Source organism: Physcomitrium patens, chromosome 21 (assembly GCF_059467195.1).
Source record: "Physcomitrium patens ecotype Gransden chromosome 21, ASM5946719v1, whole genome shotgun sequence".
In the NCBI taxonomy this organism is placed as follows: Eukaryota; Viridiplantae; Streptophyta; class Bryopsida; order Funariales; family Funariaceae; genus Physcomitrium; species Physcomitrium patens.
The window spans coordinates 13062119-13081012 of record NC_143430.1 but is presented as its reverse complement, the minus strand read 5'-3'; the positions used below and the strand labels follow the sequence as shown (position 1 = coordinate 13081012).

The 18894-nt window shown below is 33.6% G+C and overlaps 3 protein-coding genes and 1 long non-coding RNA gene across 5 annotated transcripts; 2 read left to right on the top strand and 2 right to left on the bottom strand.

The window, feature by feature from the left end:
- Positions 1-1392: 1392 nt before the first annotated feature.
- Positions 1393-2626, bottom strand: LOC112274525 (histone H4). Its single transcript, XM_024504142.3, has one exon. The coding sequence runs from the start codon at positions 2624-2626 to the stop codon at positions 2315-2317; it is 312 nt and encodes a 103-aa protein (XP_024359910.1). The 3' UTR covers positions 1393-2314.
- A 1126-nt stretch (positions 2627-3752) lies between these two features.
- Positions 3753-4258, top strand: LOC149986770 (uncharacterized). Its single transcript, XR_016499805.1, has 2 exons — positions 3753-3977; positions 4088-4258. It is a non-coding gene; the product is annotated as an uncharacterized LOC149986770 (long non-coding RNA).
- Positions 4259-9206: 4948 nt separating this feature from the next.
- Positions 9207-12464, bottom strand: LOC112274524 (kynurenine 3-monooxygenase acdD). 2 transcript variants are annotated; one of them, XM_090245807.1, is made up of 9 exons: positions 11975-12392; positions 11567-11816; positions 10930-11177; positions 10613-10808; positions 10364-10459; positions 10085-10192; positions 9721-9981; positions 9540-9623; positions 9207-9264 (listed from the first exon to the last, which is right to left on the bottom strand). In XM_090245807.1, the coding sequence occupies exons 1-8, from the start codon at positions 12127-12129 to the stop codon at positions 9543-9545; spliced, it is 1395 nt and encodes a 464-aa protein (XP_090101933.1). In that variant the 5' UTR covers positions 12130-12392; the 3' UTR covers positions 9207-9264; positions 9540-9542. The 2 variants fall into 2 exon arrangements, with proteins under 2 accessions (XP_090101933.1, XP_024359909.1); XM_024504141.3 differs by lacking the exon at positions 9207-9264 and having other exon boundaries at positions 9323-9623; positions 11975-12464.
- A 4648-nt stretch (positions 12465-17112) lies between these two features.
- On the top strand, positions 17113-18622 carry LOC112274542 (uncharacterized). The gene has a single exon (XM_024504189.3). It carries the CDS (start codon positions 17281-17283, stop codon positions 17914-17916), a length of 636 nt encoding a protein of 211 aa, XP_024359957.1. The 5' UTR covers positions 17113-17280; the 3' UTR covers positions 17917-18622.
- The last annotated feature ends 272 nt before the right edge of the window (positions 18623-18894 follow it).

The following is an 18894-nucleotide window of genomic DNA, read 5'->3' as shown; positions in this document are numbered from 1 at the left end:
GTGTGTGTGTGTGTTTATTTTCCATCCTAGCGATGAAATATGCAGATTGGACCTCGCACACGGACTGCATCCCCGCTCACTGTTGGGAGTCCTGCCTCCCTCCGTTGACATGGTCTCTATTCCTGATGTCGCAGTCCATCGCCATTACATTTGTGCAAATCCTACCATCAGTTCAGTCCGAGTAGAAGAACTTTGAGTGGGGGATCTGCTGTGCCAAACTTGCATTCTCCAAATAGATGCTTCTTGTTGGTGTTGATAGACCATTAATGTAAAGTCATGTGCATTAAAAATCTTGTGTTTTTTGTAGTGAGATTTCTCTCACATGTGGCTGTAGTCTTGCTTTCCAACGATTCTTCTCATCTTTTTGATGTATTGGAGAATAAGAGGAAATCTTTTTGGTCCATGTTGTGTAGCAATAGCAACATTGTTATAAAATGATGTGCAATGGTTGTAAAGATGTGATTCTAACAATTGTTGTTAGGTGATAAATTCATTGTGCAATTAGTAGCATTAAAGTGAAACAGAAAGATTAGGTTTTTATCTTTGGTGCAATAATTATACTGTTCGATTCAAAACATTAAAAAAATTTGAAGGAGATTGGTAAAGAGAATTGTAATAATTTTGACCAAAATATAATAGATAAAAAATAGGTGTAGAAAGGACAACTAATGCCATAGACACTAACTGTTAGAGTAAGTATGTAAGAATGATTGTTGTTGTGTAATTTTTTTAAAAGGTAATTCTAAAAGTGTAGAAAGAACAGGTAGAACTCAAGAGATATTTATTTATTTATTTTTCAGAAAAAGTCATTTTGCACTTATATTGCAAGTATGACCACAAATTTAATTTTTACATATTGTTAGTATGAATACCAATCCAAATTTTATATATATATATATATATATATATTCAGAGAGAGAGAGGGAGAGAGAGAGAGAGAGAGAGAGAGAGAGAGTTATATGCAGTAGAGGCAATTAAAAAACAGGATTTTGCAACAATTGATCTACTTGTGTAAAAATTGACTTGTAAATAACTATATATATCTGATTTTTTCCACCCGTGTATACATTTTTTTACAACTTTGATTGGTCGAAAAAATAATAAAACCTTAAATAAATAAATAAATAAATATAAAGACAAGACAATGCTTTTAGGGTTGTCTTGCATAAAGGCATTTTAATTAATGTTTGGAGCGCTGAGATTTAATATGTATTCACAATACATTTTTAAATATGCTGTTTATTGTTTCTAATACACATATATACAAGGATTTTGATTGTATGACCATGCTAGAATAATTTGGAACATTGGTCTGTGAAAAATTAGCTACAATTATGGAAATATAAGGACAACAAAAAATTTAAATAGTAAAATATAATCTTTGCAAAAAGGTTGGCGAGTAGATACTAGAAGTTTATTATAATCTGGTCTCTCCAATTGACCACACATTTCCAAACTTCTTCCTCCACGCTAAGCCCCTGTTTTGACACCCAGTAATCAAACAGCATATGGTTTCCTACAGGGCGACATGTTTCCCTACCGTGAGCAGGACCTACTTGCCCACCATGACCTGATTACCTGGTGTGATTGGTAGGACATTTTTATTGTCGAAAGAGCTCGTCCATGCACCCAAAATTAGAATAGGTGAAGTAACATCTAAGACAATTCGACAGGCAGGAGTTGTCATATCTTGAAAACCCGCATGTGTGAAGGACAGCTGAGTAATTCACAATTGCGCTGCAAAAGGTGAAATAATTCAGGAGCGGATTTGCAAGGATTGAATATCAACTGGCGACATAGTACAATTCGACGCAGAATGTATGTCGTTCTGACCAGAAGTCGAAAAGAACAAAAACGTGCTACATTATCCTGGACGGTCTTATCTGATCACGGCTAGCTTTGACTTGTGACTAAATGACAGCTGTGGACCACGTAAAAAACACATGAAAGTGGAATCAGTCTTAGCTAGTGCAGGAGTTGATGTCAACCAATTGAATACAAAAGCATCTGTGTATTCTCAGTTAAAGATACAAAAACTGAGTTGAATCTATTAACATGTTTGTCAGCGTTAAAGTGCTGCTAACTGTAGAATCTAGAGACTGTAAAGCTTTGTCCAAAATTGCAAGTGGGTCAGAAACACATCAATGATGCCTTAGAGAGCATTAACAGGAAGATGAGCAGTGTTGAAATCCGCCACAGTTCGATGGGTAGATAGATACTGTGAACCTCCGCATCGCTGGTGGACTGTAGCAATGGTGATCTGTGTGGGTAGTGATCGGTAGGTGTTGTGAGAATGCCGAGCCAGACGTTGAGCTTAGCCTCCGAAACCATACAAAGTTCGACCCTGTCTCTTCAACGCGTACACCACGTCCATGGCGGTCACCGTCTTGCGCCTAGCGTGCTCCGTGTAAGTCACAGCATCCCTAATCACATTCTCCAGGAAGATCTTCAACACGCTGCGAGTCTCTTCGTAGATCAGTCCACTGATGCGCTTCACGCCGCCTCTTCGGGCCAAACGGCGGATGGCAGGCTTGGTGATACCTTGGATGTTGTCACGCAAAACCTTTCGGTGACGCTTGGCGCCACCCTTCCCCAAACCCTTGCCTCCCTTCCCACGCCCAGACATGACTTACGGATTCCTCTACCAATCTATGCTGAAGCAGAGCAAAAGCGGAGAGCAGAGGGAGATTAGAGCTAATGGATGTTGCTGGTGCAATGCCAAACGGACCTTTTCATAGACACCCAACCATGAGAAAATCCGGCTTCGAGAAGACGCATCGGCAGAGCTGAACAGTGCCTTCCTGGCTGATCTAGAATTGAATGACCTCTGTGGTTTGTTAGAATATACTTAGGATTCTCAGTTGTCATGCTACATTTGATAGAAGTAAATTTGAGCAATGGACCAAACGGATGCAACGTGCGTTGAATTCGATGCATGTTTATGAAAAATCGGAGCTATCAATAGTAGTAGAGTACCCGTAAGTTGTGGAGAGATACGCTAGGGTAGGCAGAAGGATCTATAAGTACTTGAACTCGTCACACCCAACGAAAGACTGAGCGATGGCAAATCAATTCATCAGCCAGCAAGCTATGATGAGGATACATTGATGGCCACCTATTGCTGATTTAAGGATCTCATCGAAACTCTTCACTTCGTAACTTCAGGTTCGTTCACTACTTCGAAATAGAATTCGTGACCAATCTGTTGGTGCAGCTGGCAACGGCTCGATTTGCGATTTGATGCAAATTAAATATTAAATCAATCAACACGCGCGACAATAACATCACGAAACGGGTACTGCAAATCTTGAAGAATGAAACCTGTAAACAAACAGTCAACGTGTAAAGGTAGACTTGTAGTTTGTAGTGCTCAAGAAAAGTTGTGCCAGGGGCTTTGCGATTTCTCGAGGCGGGGAGGAGATCTGTTCGAGTAGGGAGAGCCACGCAGAAAGACTAAATGCCTGTAGAGTTATTGTCGTCTACCGAATCTGCGATCAAAAGCTCGATTGCGACTCGTGGTTGTCTTAGCATTGCCCTGCAACTGTGGCCGTTGCCACTTGAGATTCTATCTCATCAATTCTGCGTCATGGCGGATGATCAAGGCGTCGTTTGATTCAGAGCGACGGTAAGGCTTGACCAAGGACCAGTCGTCGATGACTACGACCTCACTTTCAGAGTCTGGGAAGTTGGGGGTCTCAAGTGTGGAAATGCGAATGCAGATGGAGGCGAAAGGAGAACAACTCTTCTGTTGAACAGCAGCAGCCCTTCAGTATCACAATAACTTTAGCTGTGAAAATCAGAGTTGAGTGGACGGGTAGCCGCAACTTATCGCAGGGACGGTTTCTAGAAGATGAATATTGTTGCAGCCTCATCACCGGAGTTACACCTTCTACAACAGCAGTTTATGAGAGCTCGATGTGCTAGATATCTTGAGAACCCGAGCTCAGAAAGCAACTATGATCGACTGCTGGGCTACTGTGAGATCCAGTGTGGGAGTGATTTTTTCTTGGAATTGTTGTTTTGCATTCTCTTGAAGATTCAGAGCACACAATGAGGATTAACTTGTGTCTTGCTTTGCTGATGGCAGCAGCTCGTCCAAGCTCAGACAGACCTGAGAATTCTTCTCCTGAAATTTGACCATATTTGTGATAAACGAGATGATTTGGTAAAAAACTTTCAAGAAGTATGTGGACTTTTTTTGCTCCAACTATGTGACAATATGAAGTAGGGAATTGATATTTCCACCCATATTTTTACTAATTCCACCTGTCACAACTTGGTGATGATATTTTATTCTCTCTCTCTCTCTATCGATATATATATATATATATATATTGTAGTGTCAACTACTACTCTTATAGAGTTTGAGATTAGCAAAGCAACCCAATGCTCCACCTGAGCTCCAATGCAGTTGTTAAAAGCCAAAAAACATATTGTGAAAAGACTTGCCCCAACAAGTGTCCTTGTACATTAAGGATTGGTTGTTTTGCTGTTAACACTTTACATGCTTCTTGAAAGCAACTAAAAGGTTGCTTGTTTATACATATTTTTGTAGATGAATTAGAAAGTGCTAATTGAGAGTACACAATGCGATGTTGGTGGCCATATTACACACTTGTTCTTATCTCATTTACACTTTGTTAATATAACAAGGAAATACCACAATATATTGCTTTTGGGCTACATAATTAAATTACATTAGGATTTTGTTGTAGTGTTGTAACACAACTATTGGGTGAAAGATAAAAATATTGATTATATTATATAAAAATATAATTAAAAATATAGTAAAAAAATATATTTGGAAATAATAAGAAGTTGTAAAAAACCATTTAGTTTTAATGTTGTTATTTTTGTAAAAAAATACTTTTATTTACTTCTTAGAATCGTAAACAAGAAAAAAGAAAGTATATTAGAAAAAATAATTTTATAGACATCTTTAAAGGAAAATAAAAAAAAAAAAAATTCAGCAAAAATTACCAAGAAAAACCAAAAATTGATATCCAAAGAAGACCATTTGTAAACTAGGATCAAAACTAGATTCAAAGACGTAAAACAAAACACCTACATAAAATGTGGGATTCTTTTGTTTTTTTACAAACTTAATTAAAGAGAAAAAATGATAAAAAAATTTTAAAGGTTAATTTTGAGTGATTTGAGTGAGTAATGACTTTGTGAGAATTTTGCAAAATCAATATTGTTGTAGATGATTCTATTTTTTGTAGTATAAAAAGAAATTTAATTTTGATAAATTTTTTAGATTTTGAAGTAAGTCTATACATTAAAATTTGTAGATATATAAATATAATTATATTATTTATATATTATAAAGTAAATCTTAATTAAAGATTTAGATCAAAGATTATTAAAGTTCAAGTAATTTAAAAACTTAAAATTAGATTTTGAAGGTCAATGAAGGTTTCTATAATTTTGAGTAATTTTTTAATTAGATTGCAATAATATTTTTGTAAAATAATATTTGACTTATTTTTTAGCATTTATACCAATTTTTAGAACAAGTGAATGGTGCAAAAAGAAGCTATTAGTCTTAGAAGATTAATATTAAAATTTTAAAATAACTATTACTAATCTTTAAGTAATTAGGAGCTTTTTTCTGTATTTTTGAATTTAGATCTCTTCAAATTTTGTATGCTTGTTGTTAATTAGTAGATTAACAAGTTTTAAAATTTTAAATAAATATTAATAATTAAATTAATAATTATTGAAGTTTTAAATCTACTATAAACTTATGTAGGATTTAATAAGGCTTTGATAGGATTTACTTAGAATTCTGTTAGGATTTTATTAGACTTTAGTAGAATATACTTAAAATTTGATTATAATTTAAGTAGGATTTATTTGGGCATTCTTTGAGGTTGGTTACAATTTAGTTAGGTATCACAGATATCAACATTGATATTAGTAATAAAAAAAATAAGAAGAATTAAGTAGAAGTAAAAATAAATAAAGTTAATAATATATTGCAAAGAAACTTTTTAAAAGCTTAGTAGATACAAGTTTGATTTCATAAGTGTTTATAGGTGATTAGTAGATTGAAAACTTTGCAAACAAGTTAGCTACATATTGTGCATATTGGCTACTTATGTTATAAGTTGGACATATGACACATATGAGAAACTTCCCTTCCAAGTTAGATATATGTCTTGCAAGTTGGATATGTGTCAAATGACCTGTAGAACATTCCCATAGAAATATTTTATTGGATAGTATATATAGAAGAAAGAACAAGGCCTTTATTATTCTTATCAATATTTTTTTTGTATTCTTGTCTTAATTTAAGAATCTCTAGTTTTTTATATTTAGTAATAACCATTCTAGTTCTTATCTTTCATCTTTATCTTTTTGAGTATCACAAAACAATATTACTTCTTTAGAGGCTTTTTATGATTTATGTCCTTGATATTTGAGTTCTTTAAGATTTTTTATGATTTCTTTAGGATTTCTTTAGGATTATTAGGAATTATTTAAGGTTTTTTTTTGGAGTTTATTAGAATGTGATAAGATACTTCTAGGATTTTTCTAAGGTTGATATGGTATACTTAGCATATTTAGAAGCTTAGCTATGTTGTTAAAGATTGTTGAGAGATTTTTTTAAAATATCTTATACATTATTTTTAGATTATAAATCCAACTTTAAGGTAAGATCAAATTCTTCCACAACCAAATTCTTAGTGCATTCTTAGGTTGATTTTTACATAATATAACACTGCTTTTATATATTTTAGACTAAATATGGATGAATTCAACATTCTACTGTTACTGTGTGTTTTTAGTAAATAGAGAGGCAACAAACTACAATTGGATATATGAAAACTACAATAACAACAAGTGGTTCATGCAATTGAATATCAAATCAAAGACTACCAAGCTACTATTGCTAATCAATACATATGCATACTCTACCACCTATATATGCCAATGAACTTAAATCTTGTGGATTAAGTCTTAATGTTTGTCTTCAATAAAATTCAGTAGCAAGTCCCATTGATAAGAAAAGTTTGTTTAGGATCTTGTAATAATTTGTTTTGTACAACCATGGGCTTGCTATACATTAATTAGTTGGAGAATCTATAAGGCAAATTGCTTGCATTAAAATATGTGTCAAAGCTTGTTGAGAGGACGACTAATATGTATGGCTTACTTGATGCATTCCAATAGGACTTAAGCATTCTACAAGAAAGTTTTATCCATTACATCTCTATCCAACAAGTTGGATTGGAGGTGCAAATAACACACCTTGCTACTACAAAAATTCCCTCTAAATTGAATATGTTGCCCATGAAGTCTAATAATAGGTGACTTGGAAGTTGTAGAAGACAAAAAAATCAATACTACATGCATTGTTAGCATTTGAACTTACTACAAAGCACAAACATATATTGTAGCAAGTACAAAGTAGTAGATTATAAAATGTGGAAGTACCTTCACTAGGCAAGGCATATGTACTAACTTAAAGAATAAGATTAATTAGGCAAAGAAGGCAAAGTAGAAATTATGGTAGTAATCAAGTGGTAAGTGGAATTTTAAAAAAAATAAAAATAAAAATAAAAATGTAGATGATACATTCACAAAATCATGTTGGGACTACAAATAATAGATGGAACTAACAAAAGTATGGATTAAAGAATAGAGTTCATATTTTTTTTGTTTTAGAAACATGAGCCTCTCAAACCTCCTTAGGAAGAGCATTGCTCTCTATCAATCGTTTTCAGTTAAAATCACTCTTTTCATCTTAGATTCCATAGAAGAAGTTAGTGGTACTACAATATGTATATATATATATATATATATATATATATATATATAGATAATATAAGTGATACATTGACAATACCACGTTATTATTAAGTGATGGTTGAAATGAATAAAAACATAGATGAAAATATTATTTTTCTTTGAAGTACAATAAACAATTCATGGCTTCATTGTTTATATATATAATATTTTTTTTATGGCATCCATATACAATGTATGCAAGATTTATATGCAATGTCATGATGTTTAGAAAATAGTCTACTTGAAACTTATTAATGCATAGTTTATAACTTAATTAGAGACTTGTAGTATAAACTTATACACATAATTCTAAGGTCTTTACAAATGTTATATTTGTAGGTTGTAGTTGATACTTTATATGTAACTAGATCAATGGTTTGTTATTATTCAAAATTGTCTTGTGTGATGCGAGATCTTTGAATTTGTTAGTTTTGTTATGTTAATTTTTCCACCTCACTCCATTTATAAATCTCTTCTCTTCTTTCTTCTAAATTTTGATTAATACTATGATATTATATTTTAAATATGATTTTTTGCAACTTCAACTCTTTTGATGTATTGATAAAGATATTGGTTCTCATGATGCATCTTAGTGTATTGGATGTTTAAATGAAGAAAATTTTGTAATTTAAAAACCATGATTTATATATATATATATATATATATATATATACATATTTATCAAATTAATTTAAAAATTCTGAATTGTATCATAGCAACAAATGTTATATAAATCTAAAGTTCTTAAATAAAAAAGTATTTTAAATAACATACTTCTATTTTTTTTAAATTAATTTCAACCAAATATCTTATTAACATGTTTTTATTTCTTTAAGTTTACAATCATTGAAAATAATAATAATAATAATAATAATAATAATAATAATGATATCTCTAACATTTTTTTTTCAAAAAAAATTCAAAATTTTTCTATTTTTATATATATAAGATGGTATTATAATACCTAAGTCTTAAATTATGCATATAAAGCATATGAAATAATATATTTTTTAATATTTTTAGTTTAGTTCTATTATACTATAACACAAAAGTAAAAACTTCTATAAAAAAACATTTTCTTTTCTTCAATTTTTTGTTTTAGTTTGCCTTGGATTTTTTTTAATATTTAACTTCTTCAAAATCATCTGATTTTCAAAGGTATCAATTATAAGTCATATAAATATATATTTTTAATAATTCTTAAATATAAATAGAAACGTATTTAGTATTGTTGATCAATTTGTACCTCATTGACATTAGAAACCAAAAAAATGATTGTGTATGATCATTTGAATTTCTTTACACCTAGTAGAAAAACTCACATTTACACAAAAACTTGGAAATGTATGATTTATGATTGATAAATTTGGCTGATTTCACGTGGATACTCATTAAGTTGCTTTGATACATTTGTAACCAAAATGACACATCCTTGTTCTTTGTTTGCGATTTAAAATACATAGAAACCTGTGAGATATATAGAAAATGTAGCCAAAACTACTTATGTGTAAGCAGCGTACAGATAGACAAAAGAAACATTGAAGAGATTTTACTGCATCTAAAAGAATTAGAAACAATTTTAAAAAGAAGCCTGTATTCATGTTTCACAGCCTACCAAAATGAAAATCGCTTACACAATTATGTACTACAGGAAAGTGCTTTCGAAGGGCACAACGTTGGTCCTTGTAAAAATGCTCACAAAAATGGATGACGTTGGAGAGGTTTGAACTCATCAGACTTACATATCAGCTGTCTGGGCCTTTTGAAGCCGCCATCTTATTTGTGATTTCCACAAATGACAACCACCTCTTGTGAATTCGCACGATCTGCCAGTGATTTTTGTCAGTAATATGACAACATGAAGATTCAAGTGTAAATTGTTCAAAGGACCTCATGGAATGGATTGAAGATGACGCAGCATACCTCTGAGTAGGGTGTGAGAGTCTCCGAGCAGAGGCTCTGGATGGGAGGTGCTAAAATGGAAGGAGGAAGGACTTTGCCTAAAGCAGGCTGTGCAATATTTCCCAAGTAGAAAAACGGGAGCACCCATTTTGCTTGTGGAAAGGCAAACTCTGAGAGATATGCTGCTGCGTGGTCTTCACGTGTCTGCTTCTCTGTATATCTCTCGAGGGCCTTCGTAAGGTCCTCTACCTCATGAAGACATTGCGATAGTGTCACAACATCCTGCACATACAAAACACCCTATGTTCATATTTGAAATTCGTAGTGGAGTCTAGCAGTGTGTCACTGTTGAATATTGCTTCCATCTGAAGGATAGTATTATAACCTGTAGGGAGGAATTGCAACCCTGACCAAGGGCGTTGGACATAGCATGAGCAGCGTCACCTATCAAGACGGCCTTACCACCAGCATCATGGAACTTACTACAATATACCTGAAACGGAACAGTACATGTAAAGCATTACATCGCAAACTTCACAACAAGTGAACACGCAAATATATGATAAAGCACTTTCAAATTGAAACACATAAAACACTTGAAATTCTTCAGGGTCTATGACTCTGCAACTAAACAGAAGACTTCAAAAATTAGTATTCGTGTAACCTTCATTGACGATGTAGGACGCTGATTAATGAACACCTCAGCAGCTTCGACAGGTACTTTCAAGGGGGGCATGTACTTCTCAATGTACGTCTTCAACTGCGAAACCATGGGACATTAGTACCATTCACCATGTACACTCTCGATCCATGTGTAAAAGTTGACTTTATAGAGTAACAACAATAGCATTATATCCACCTACTTGAACAAGACACAGTACTGATGAATATCCGGATTTTTGAAAGAGTGCACCTCTCCTGCTGACTTAATGCTTAGAAGTTCAGTAGGAGTAGTGCCAGGTGACCATTCGATTAGCACTGACATTCCGTCTCCAGGCGTGGGAAAACACGAGAACCGTAAGCTTGTCTTGCTCGCTGTGCCAGTAAATGGAAGCTTAAATCCCCCAGATTGTTTTCCATTCTCGTCAACCGCATCGTCCTTCGTCACCCTGCTTAAAATATCTCAGTTAAATACATATCATCTTTTTTAAGCATAAAATATCCTATCTGAAACAAGTGGTTTATGTCAACTTAACTAGTGGAAACAGTATGTCAAAAGTGTAAACACACCTGAAAGCGTGCACGGCTTCCTCAGAAAGTTCGGGTGGTCTGGGAACATACAAGACCTTGAATGTGTAAGGCATGTTGGTTTGCTTGTAGTCGAAGCCTCGTTGAGTTATGAATTCGTTGCGTACAGCGGATCTCGCACCATCTGCGCCTACCAAAAGATTGTACGACACCGGATTCTCTGACTTTCCATTGAAGGAGACAGTTCGAGATTTGAAGTCGACTCGTTCACAGCGAGTATTGAAATTGACCTGTGCCGCAAACAAAATTCACGACAATCTAAACAACCCCAAAATGCCAAACACAAGAAAAAGATACACAATTGTCCAATGACATTCTATAGAAACCGAAAAAACTTCTACCCTTCTCTGTACATTTAAACAATGGTAAAGAAGCAAATTCTCTGCTTCTCATTCAGAATTCCACTTCGCATTTTGTTTACATTACGACAAGTCAACAACAGAGTATGTAATCCTAAGAGCTACAGAGCAAGTTCAGTTGTGGAGCCCTAACCGTGTTGAAATGCACAGAGACGGAAATATTATTGTGCAGCATAATACATAGTATCAACTATTATCAGCCAAAATGAGAGTAAGGCAGCAGACAGCAGGACCAATACGGGATGTTACGCAAGAATCACCTCTAGGTCGTCTTTAGAATATCTGCTCTCAAGTTCAGAGACAAGAGTAGCAGCCAAGGCCCTTTGATTGATCAGCAACGACGGCTTCCCAGGGTTCCGCTTCAGAGCTATGGCTCGATTCCCTGTATGCAAAACGAATTGCGAGCTTGGCATGCCGCGCTTTTCCACTTCGTCCCAAAGTCCATCCACTCTCTTGATTCCATCCTGACCACGAGCGCTCAACCCTACGCAATACTGTCTCTCCTTATACCTACAATACAAGCTCGCAACAAGACGACGTTGATTCTGCTTCGTGAAAAATCGATGACAACATTCTGACTCTTGACATGATAATTCACAAGTTCTCTTTGAATCAACGTTAACGTAGATGAATTCTGTGAAGAGGTTGTGAATACCTCCAACACTTACAGCGGTAATGGGGTGCGTGGGTCATTTCGAGCTTCAAAGACGCGCACAGGGAGGAAGTGAGGCTTGGGCTTCGCTTGCAACAACAAGTGTGCGAGCAGCAACCCTGCCGGACCTGCGCCAACGATCACAGTGCCAGCTCCTGCGGCATCCGCCATACTCTCCACACCCACCAAACCAAAATCACACACAAATCCTCTACCTCCGAAAAAAATTCCCCCACACTCTCAAATCCAGAAACTCACTACTCAATGGAATTTGACGTAGACGGTGCCACGTTCACCAACCAACCCCAAAGCTCATCCTACCTCAAATTTCCAGCAACGTCAGCTAGAACTCAAATGAACTCCTACACACCAACGTCACTAGAAAAAACACAATGTGTCTGGTGACAAGCACACAGCCATCTCCCCCAACAACTTTACCAACTCGCGCCGCTTCGCATGGCCGGGTGTTCATTATCCAAGCGTCCCCAAAACCGAGTCTCAAAAAAAAGGATTTGCCACTTGGGTCGGAGCCTGGACTGCATGCCACTGTGTAAAGTTATCTCGGAGCTATTCTCATGCTTTGCATAGGTTCGTAGCAACAGCTATGGCGACGCAACCTCGTTGCAGTGTCGATTTCCTACAACTTCGTTCGATCTGATCAATAACAATCGACCTCAATATCATATTAATCTGACGCAGAATTCACTGCACCCACGTTGTCGAAGCCCAACTTCGCTCCGCTAAATTGAGAACTTGCCTCACAATCTGTTGAATTTTCAACTTTCCGATATTGATTTGGCATTTTATTTGAGCATGAGACTTGGTTTATGAAAACGTTGTTCTTTGTCAAGAATTATGTTCACTGCGTTGTTTTTCTACACTAGCAATGTTTTGTGATGCATCTCAGTGCTATTTGACCACTCTCTGTTTGTGGGAGAATCTGATCTCTCACCGTAACTGTAACATGTGCATTAATTCATTTTAGAGATGCTTTGTAATAAAATTAATAATTTGATGGTGACTATTATTAAAAATATATATTTTAAGCACGTTGTGGTTTTGTTGAATTATAAAAGTGGAGTAAGTGATAAAATTGAACATGATAAAGAAATTTATAGCACAAAAGAATGAAATTTGTTTCACAAATCTCAAAAAATAACATGGACATGTATTGTTGAAGAAAGGAGAAAACAATGAAAGAAGAGATTGATATAAGATAGAAACAAAACAAATTGAATATTATCAAATACAAAGAAATTGGAGAGTTATGAACCAAGACTAGAATTCAAGAAAGCCATAGACAAGACTAAAGATGGCCTCACTCTTGTCTCCATACATATTAGCTATTAGAAGGCCTTGTGAGAGTTTTCCAAAAACCATGAGACTTATGTTCTAAGAAACAAATTATAGGTCCCTTCTAATTTGACTTTCTAAAATTATAAAATTTATGAAACAAGTTTTAAACACCACAAAGTATATCTATAGGTCTCTAAAGATCTAATCTATATCTAAGAAACTTCTTCAAATCTTTACAAGCAAAATATTATCTATGTATTAAGTTTTTTTTTACTTTTATTTAAATAATATAGGCATCTATCATATTATATCTGTTTGTAAGAACAAATTCCACAAGGAGTAATTAAATTTGATTCATAAGTTGATAAGGTCCAAGATCTATTGAATGGTCTTAGCAATAAATTCTAATTCTTATTTTTCACAAAGATTTATGATAATTTTCTTTAGCCATCAATAACACCTTATACTACAATAAGAAGACTATTTAGTTATTTAATCATTATTAAAGAATTCATAATTACCTTAAAACAACATATTTTATATATTGTTAAGTATAAGTATCTATTTCTAATAGTACTATTCAGCATCAATTGTCTCTTTCAAGATTATGATACCATACGTAATGGATGTTCATATTGTTTGAGTAAATAGAAGCAAGTAGAAGTAGATAGAAACATGTTAAGTAATTATTTTTTAAGAAGCTTCATAAAAAATTCTTAGACAAAAATTAGAAATTTAGACTTGTATAGATATGCCATGTGGCTATTGAAACTTATCTTATTAGTTATTTATTTTTAAGAAGTTGTATTGAAAGCAACCTACAACTTGACAATTGGATTATAAGTCTTACAATCATTAAGAAGCTTCTACAAGATGTTTTTAATAGGTGGTATATATAAAGATAAAATTATGGCTGCTATTAGTCTCATTAATATCTTTCTTATATTTTAATCTTAATTCAAGATTCTTTATGTTCTTTGTATTTGGAAATAGCTATTATAATTTTTTTAATATTATATCTTATATTTCAATCTTAATTCAAGATTCTTTATGTTCTTTGTATTTGGAAATAGCTATTATAATTTTTTTTAATCTTATATCTTATATTTCTTATTTTTCTATTTTTTTTTCTTTTTTTGTAACACAAAAGTGTTATGACTTTTCAAAGTTTCATCTTAATATATGTTCTTAAAATTTTAATAAAATAATCAATTTTTTTTATTAAAGAAGTAAATAGACTATCTCACTTCTTGAGAAATATCATTATTTTTTAAAAGATTATAGACTATAGATCTTTAGATTTAGATTTTATTTACTAATATTAATTTTTTAAAAAGAAAACAGACCCTTACTCTTTATAGAAATTTTTGTTTGATATTAGAAGTTGTGAATTACTCTCCACTAATTTGACTTATATATTTTTTAGTATTTTTTGTTTGAAGTCTACATCAACTTAGATGGAAGAAAAAATAAATTGTAAATTCTTCTTTTTAAATAAATGAAAATAGATTTGTAGCTATTACAAATCTTTATGAGCTTTTTAATACTCTTTAAGCAAAAATTACACATAGTAAGAGCCTTAATTAAAGAGGTACCATTGTTACTTTTATAAAAGAAGTCAATAATAAAGTTTATTGTTTACATTAAGAAGTTATGTAATTGAGGGAATTAAGTATAATTAGTCAAAATTTATAAGTGATTTCTAAATTCCTTATTACCACAGGTACAAAAAAGTCAAAGATTAATATGCCAAAGAAATCTGACATAATAAAAACAAAACTTTTAAGATTTTTACAACAAGTCAAGTTCTTCTTATGATTGTATCCTTCTTGATATCTTCATGGTATCATACAAGTAAGATTTATAAAGATATTTTTATTTAGAAGTGGTATTTTTTTATTTTTCACCTTTGGTAGAAAAAATTCATATTTATTTATTTATTTATAGAATTGTTTATGGTTAATTTTAGTAAAATTGAATAGAAAATAATAAAAAAAATTAAAACTCTTGTCTTTGCAATAAAACTCACATTGGACTACTATATTTTTTAAAAATTTCCATTAATTTTCTTGTAGGCTGAATTGAAACAATGTGATTCTTAATAATCAATTTTGATATAAACTTAAAAATAATGCTAGAGATTTTTTGTGGATCATATCAAAAATTGGTTTTAATTTTTTTTAAGAAGCATTTATCATTTTATCAATTTTATCAACAACCAATTCCTCAAAAGACATAATATCATATTTTAAAATGGCCATTTTTATTATTAATTATAATCCCCCGATCATTTATTTTTTAAATGTGTATCAAATTATAGGCTTCTTATAGATCTATTTTTGTATAGACCTTAGTTTTACTTAATAAATCAAGGATGGCTAGTTATTAAATTCTAAATATATATCTATAAAAAAATTACTTATATATTATATATATATATATATATATATATATAGAGAGAGAGAGAGAGAGAGAGAGGAACTTCACCAATATTGTTATAAAGGATTTGTATTACAAAATAATATTATTTAATAAATTTCTATACATTTACCATATTGCTATCCATTTATTAAGTTTTTCTTCACTTATCAATAATCATTTAAAAAAAGATTTATGCTTCAATATATTTTTATATCTATATTTTTTTGATTTTTTATATATTTTATTTTTTTTAATTATAAATTTTCTTATATATAAAAATCTTATATAATTCTACAAAATATTAATCTATAGTATAAAATATATATATATTTTTAGTGTATAAGCAATAGTTAGTAATTTAAGATAGATCTTTACACATAGGTATATGTATATATATATATATATATATATGATGGATCACTATATCAATATTGGATGTGAGTGGAATTTATTTTTTATATCTCTACCATCATAAAGTATGTTTAATATGTTAGTTTTTGTATTATGTAATTCTAATATTATATTAATAATTTTATTATTATCTAGCACGTGTGTTATACATAATATAAAGATAAAAAGTGTTAAGAAAACATGAAAGCTATACTTAAATATATTATAAATGATTTTGTTTCTAGTCATAAACAAATATACTTCTTTGTATATCTAATACAATTGTCAAGTTGTATGTGAGTTGTTTGGATCTATCTTCCAATTCTTAAGTCTAATTTTCTTTACAACAAGCACAAGAGAACTAATCAACCTTTCATAATGATCCAAATTTTTATATATATATATATATATATATATATTTATAAATAACTATACATGTATTACATAAATAAATTTCTTTACAACCATACATGTAATACATGTATAGTTTTTGCTACTACCACCATAATCCATCACCTAATCAACATGCTTATTTAATTTTTATTATTTTCCAACAAAATAATGTTAATATTCTAATATTATTTCTTAAAATTAGTGTATATATATATATATATATATATATATCTATTGAAGCATGAAGCTTCAATATATTTTGACAAAAGATATGGATGACATGTAGTAAAGGGCAAGTTGTGGTGGCAAAAGCAAGACATATAGTGACATTTGTAGTACCCTAAATTCAATAAACTCAAACAATAAAAATCACAATTAATAATGTACATATAAATTTAAAACTTATGTCTCTAATAAATACACATACACACATACATATATTTGTTTTATAGATATATACATATGTATATATATATATATATATACACATCTCTCTCTTTCTGAATGGTTCGTTAACAAAATAACGGAAAGGGAGCCAGATAAACGGAAAATCGAAGCCGCGACAAAGAAACTGCACGAAGTAACTGGACGGAGAAAGTGGACGACGAAACGCGACGATCGGGGCTTATCTACAACGATACGAGCAATCTGCCGGAGCCTGGCCATCGCCAAAAGAAAAGCTTAAGCAAGCAAGCGAGGCTGCCTCGGTCGCCCTCTCGCCCTCTCGCTGTCTGTGCAATTGTGTGTGTTTCTCTTGCTCTGTGTCCGTGTCTCTGCTGGATTCTCGTACAATTCTCTCTGCGTCGGAGGGAGGAGTAACTCATGATATCGACCATGTTGCCCTCCACTGCTGTTTGCGGTTCCTCGCATTCCTCGTTGTATGCCCTTCTCCCTCTCTGTGCCCGCTCTTCCTCGCCTTCTCTCTACCCTGTGCCTAATTTGGGTCGACGGAGCTACGGTGCTTCGCGGGGCGAGAGGTTGTTGACTCTTGCGGTGCAGAAATCGCCCAAGGGGTTCGGCAAAGCGCCCGAGAAGGAAAAGAAGGTACAAAAAAAGGAGGGCAAGCTTGATGGGTCGTTGCGGTCGGGGACGCAAGCAGACCCGCAGGATGAGCGCCAGGAGCCTGAGGACGACGTGGTGCCGGAGGTCGTGACCAACCGCATGCTCAAGCGGATTGCATTCACGGTCGGTATTCCGTTTGCCATTGGAGTCGCGTTCTTCGTCTTGTATTATTACTTGAAGGCTGTGAAAAAGGTGGATATCCCCGAGTGGCTGCCGTTGTTTACGTCGTTTCTCACCTTCGGTTCGGCGGGAGCGGGCATCACGTACGGCGTGTTATCGGCCAGCTGGGATCCCAAGCGAGAGGGTTCATTGCTTGGTTGGAAGGAGGCTCAGCTCAACTGGCCCGTCTTTTGGGATACATTCCGGGGAAAGCGTGATGACCTGAAGAGATGGTAGAGTATACGGGGTCCTGTTCTTGTTACAATTGCGGACGAGTTTGGAGGGCTTCTTCGCTGTATAGTAGATAGTAGTTATTGTGAGGAATGTTCCCCTACGGTGCAACTGCTGATAATCGATTACTAACCTGGATGGTAGAGACGGATGGATGCTGGAGTAATGGTCTGTATTCGGCGAGAAGTGAATCCTGGTGCAGCTGTTCTATCTGATCGCTGAATTTCTCTTGGTTGCATTTAGGGTTGCATGGTTAACAGCAGGTTGAGATTAACTGTTTGAGACAGTTAGCTCTCTTGCTCCCATTCCTCATCGATTTAGGCCTTCAGAGCATTGTAGTTTGCTGCTACGGCTTTAGGTTGAAGTGTGAAGTTCGACGTAATCTGGATATGATGCTTCGCAACCGCAAGTTCTGGGCGAGCCTGAACCTGAGTAGATTGATGGTGATGGCGAGACTTTATTCACATTTTCCCATGCTTCATATTCTTGCTGGCATTTGTACTAGTAGCTTTGTGTGATTAGGGCACAGACGAGGCAAATTCTCTGGCGAAAGCTTCTAATTTCCATTCGCTTGAATTACCTCCCCATCTTCATCAGATATATCTGAAGCAGCAATTCTTTCTATGTAATGGTAGTGAGCAGTTTAGCCTTTCATGTCTTGTATTTCTGCCTCTGATATTGATGAAACCACTGGAGCCCATTCTACCTGTAATATTGGTCATCAATCTTGCATTTCTTTAGTATTACTGGCTTTGCCATTTCTGTCATGTGTTTGTTCTACCGCTTTGTGGATGTCTGAAGACACAGACAAACAGGTTTGTAACTTGAAGTGACTGCCATTCTTGTAGCTGAAATGTGAACTTGTTTGACGATCCTGCTGCTCTTTAGAATGGCTCTCTTCTGTAAGGCAACCTCAGGTTTATATCAAATTCAGTTCATAGCTTTAACAATTCCTTAGCTTGTGGGTATTGTGAGTACCGTAGC

Excerpts from the sequence above, each read along its gene's own strand:
- LOC112274542 (XM_024504189.3), top strand. The coding sequence starts at position 17,281 with ATGATATCGACCATGTTGCCCTCCACTGCTGTTTGCGGTTCCTCGCAT.
- LOC112274524 (XM_024504141.3), bottom strand. The coding sequence starts at position 12,129 with ATGGCGGATGCCGCAGGAGCTGGCACTGTGATCGTTGGCGCAGGTCCG. Across the intron at positions 10,193-10,363 it reads GTCCTACATCGTCAATGAAG|GTATATTGTAGTAAGTTCCA; the intron begins GTTACACGAATA and ends GTTCCGTTTCAG. Across the intron at positions 9,624-9,720 it reads CTCTCACACCCTACTCAGAG|ATCGTGCGAATTCACAAGAG; the intron begins GTATGCTGCGTC and ends AATCACTGGCAG.
- LOC112274525 (XM_024504142.3), bottom strand. The coding sequence starts at position 2,626 with ATGTCTGGGCGTGGGAAGGGAGGCAAGGGTTTGGGGAAGGGTGGCGCC.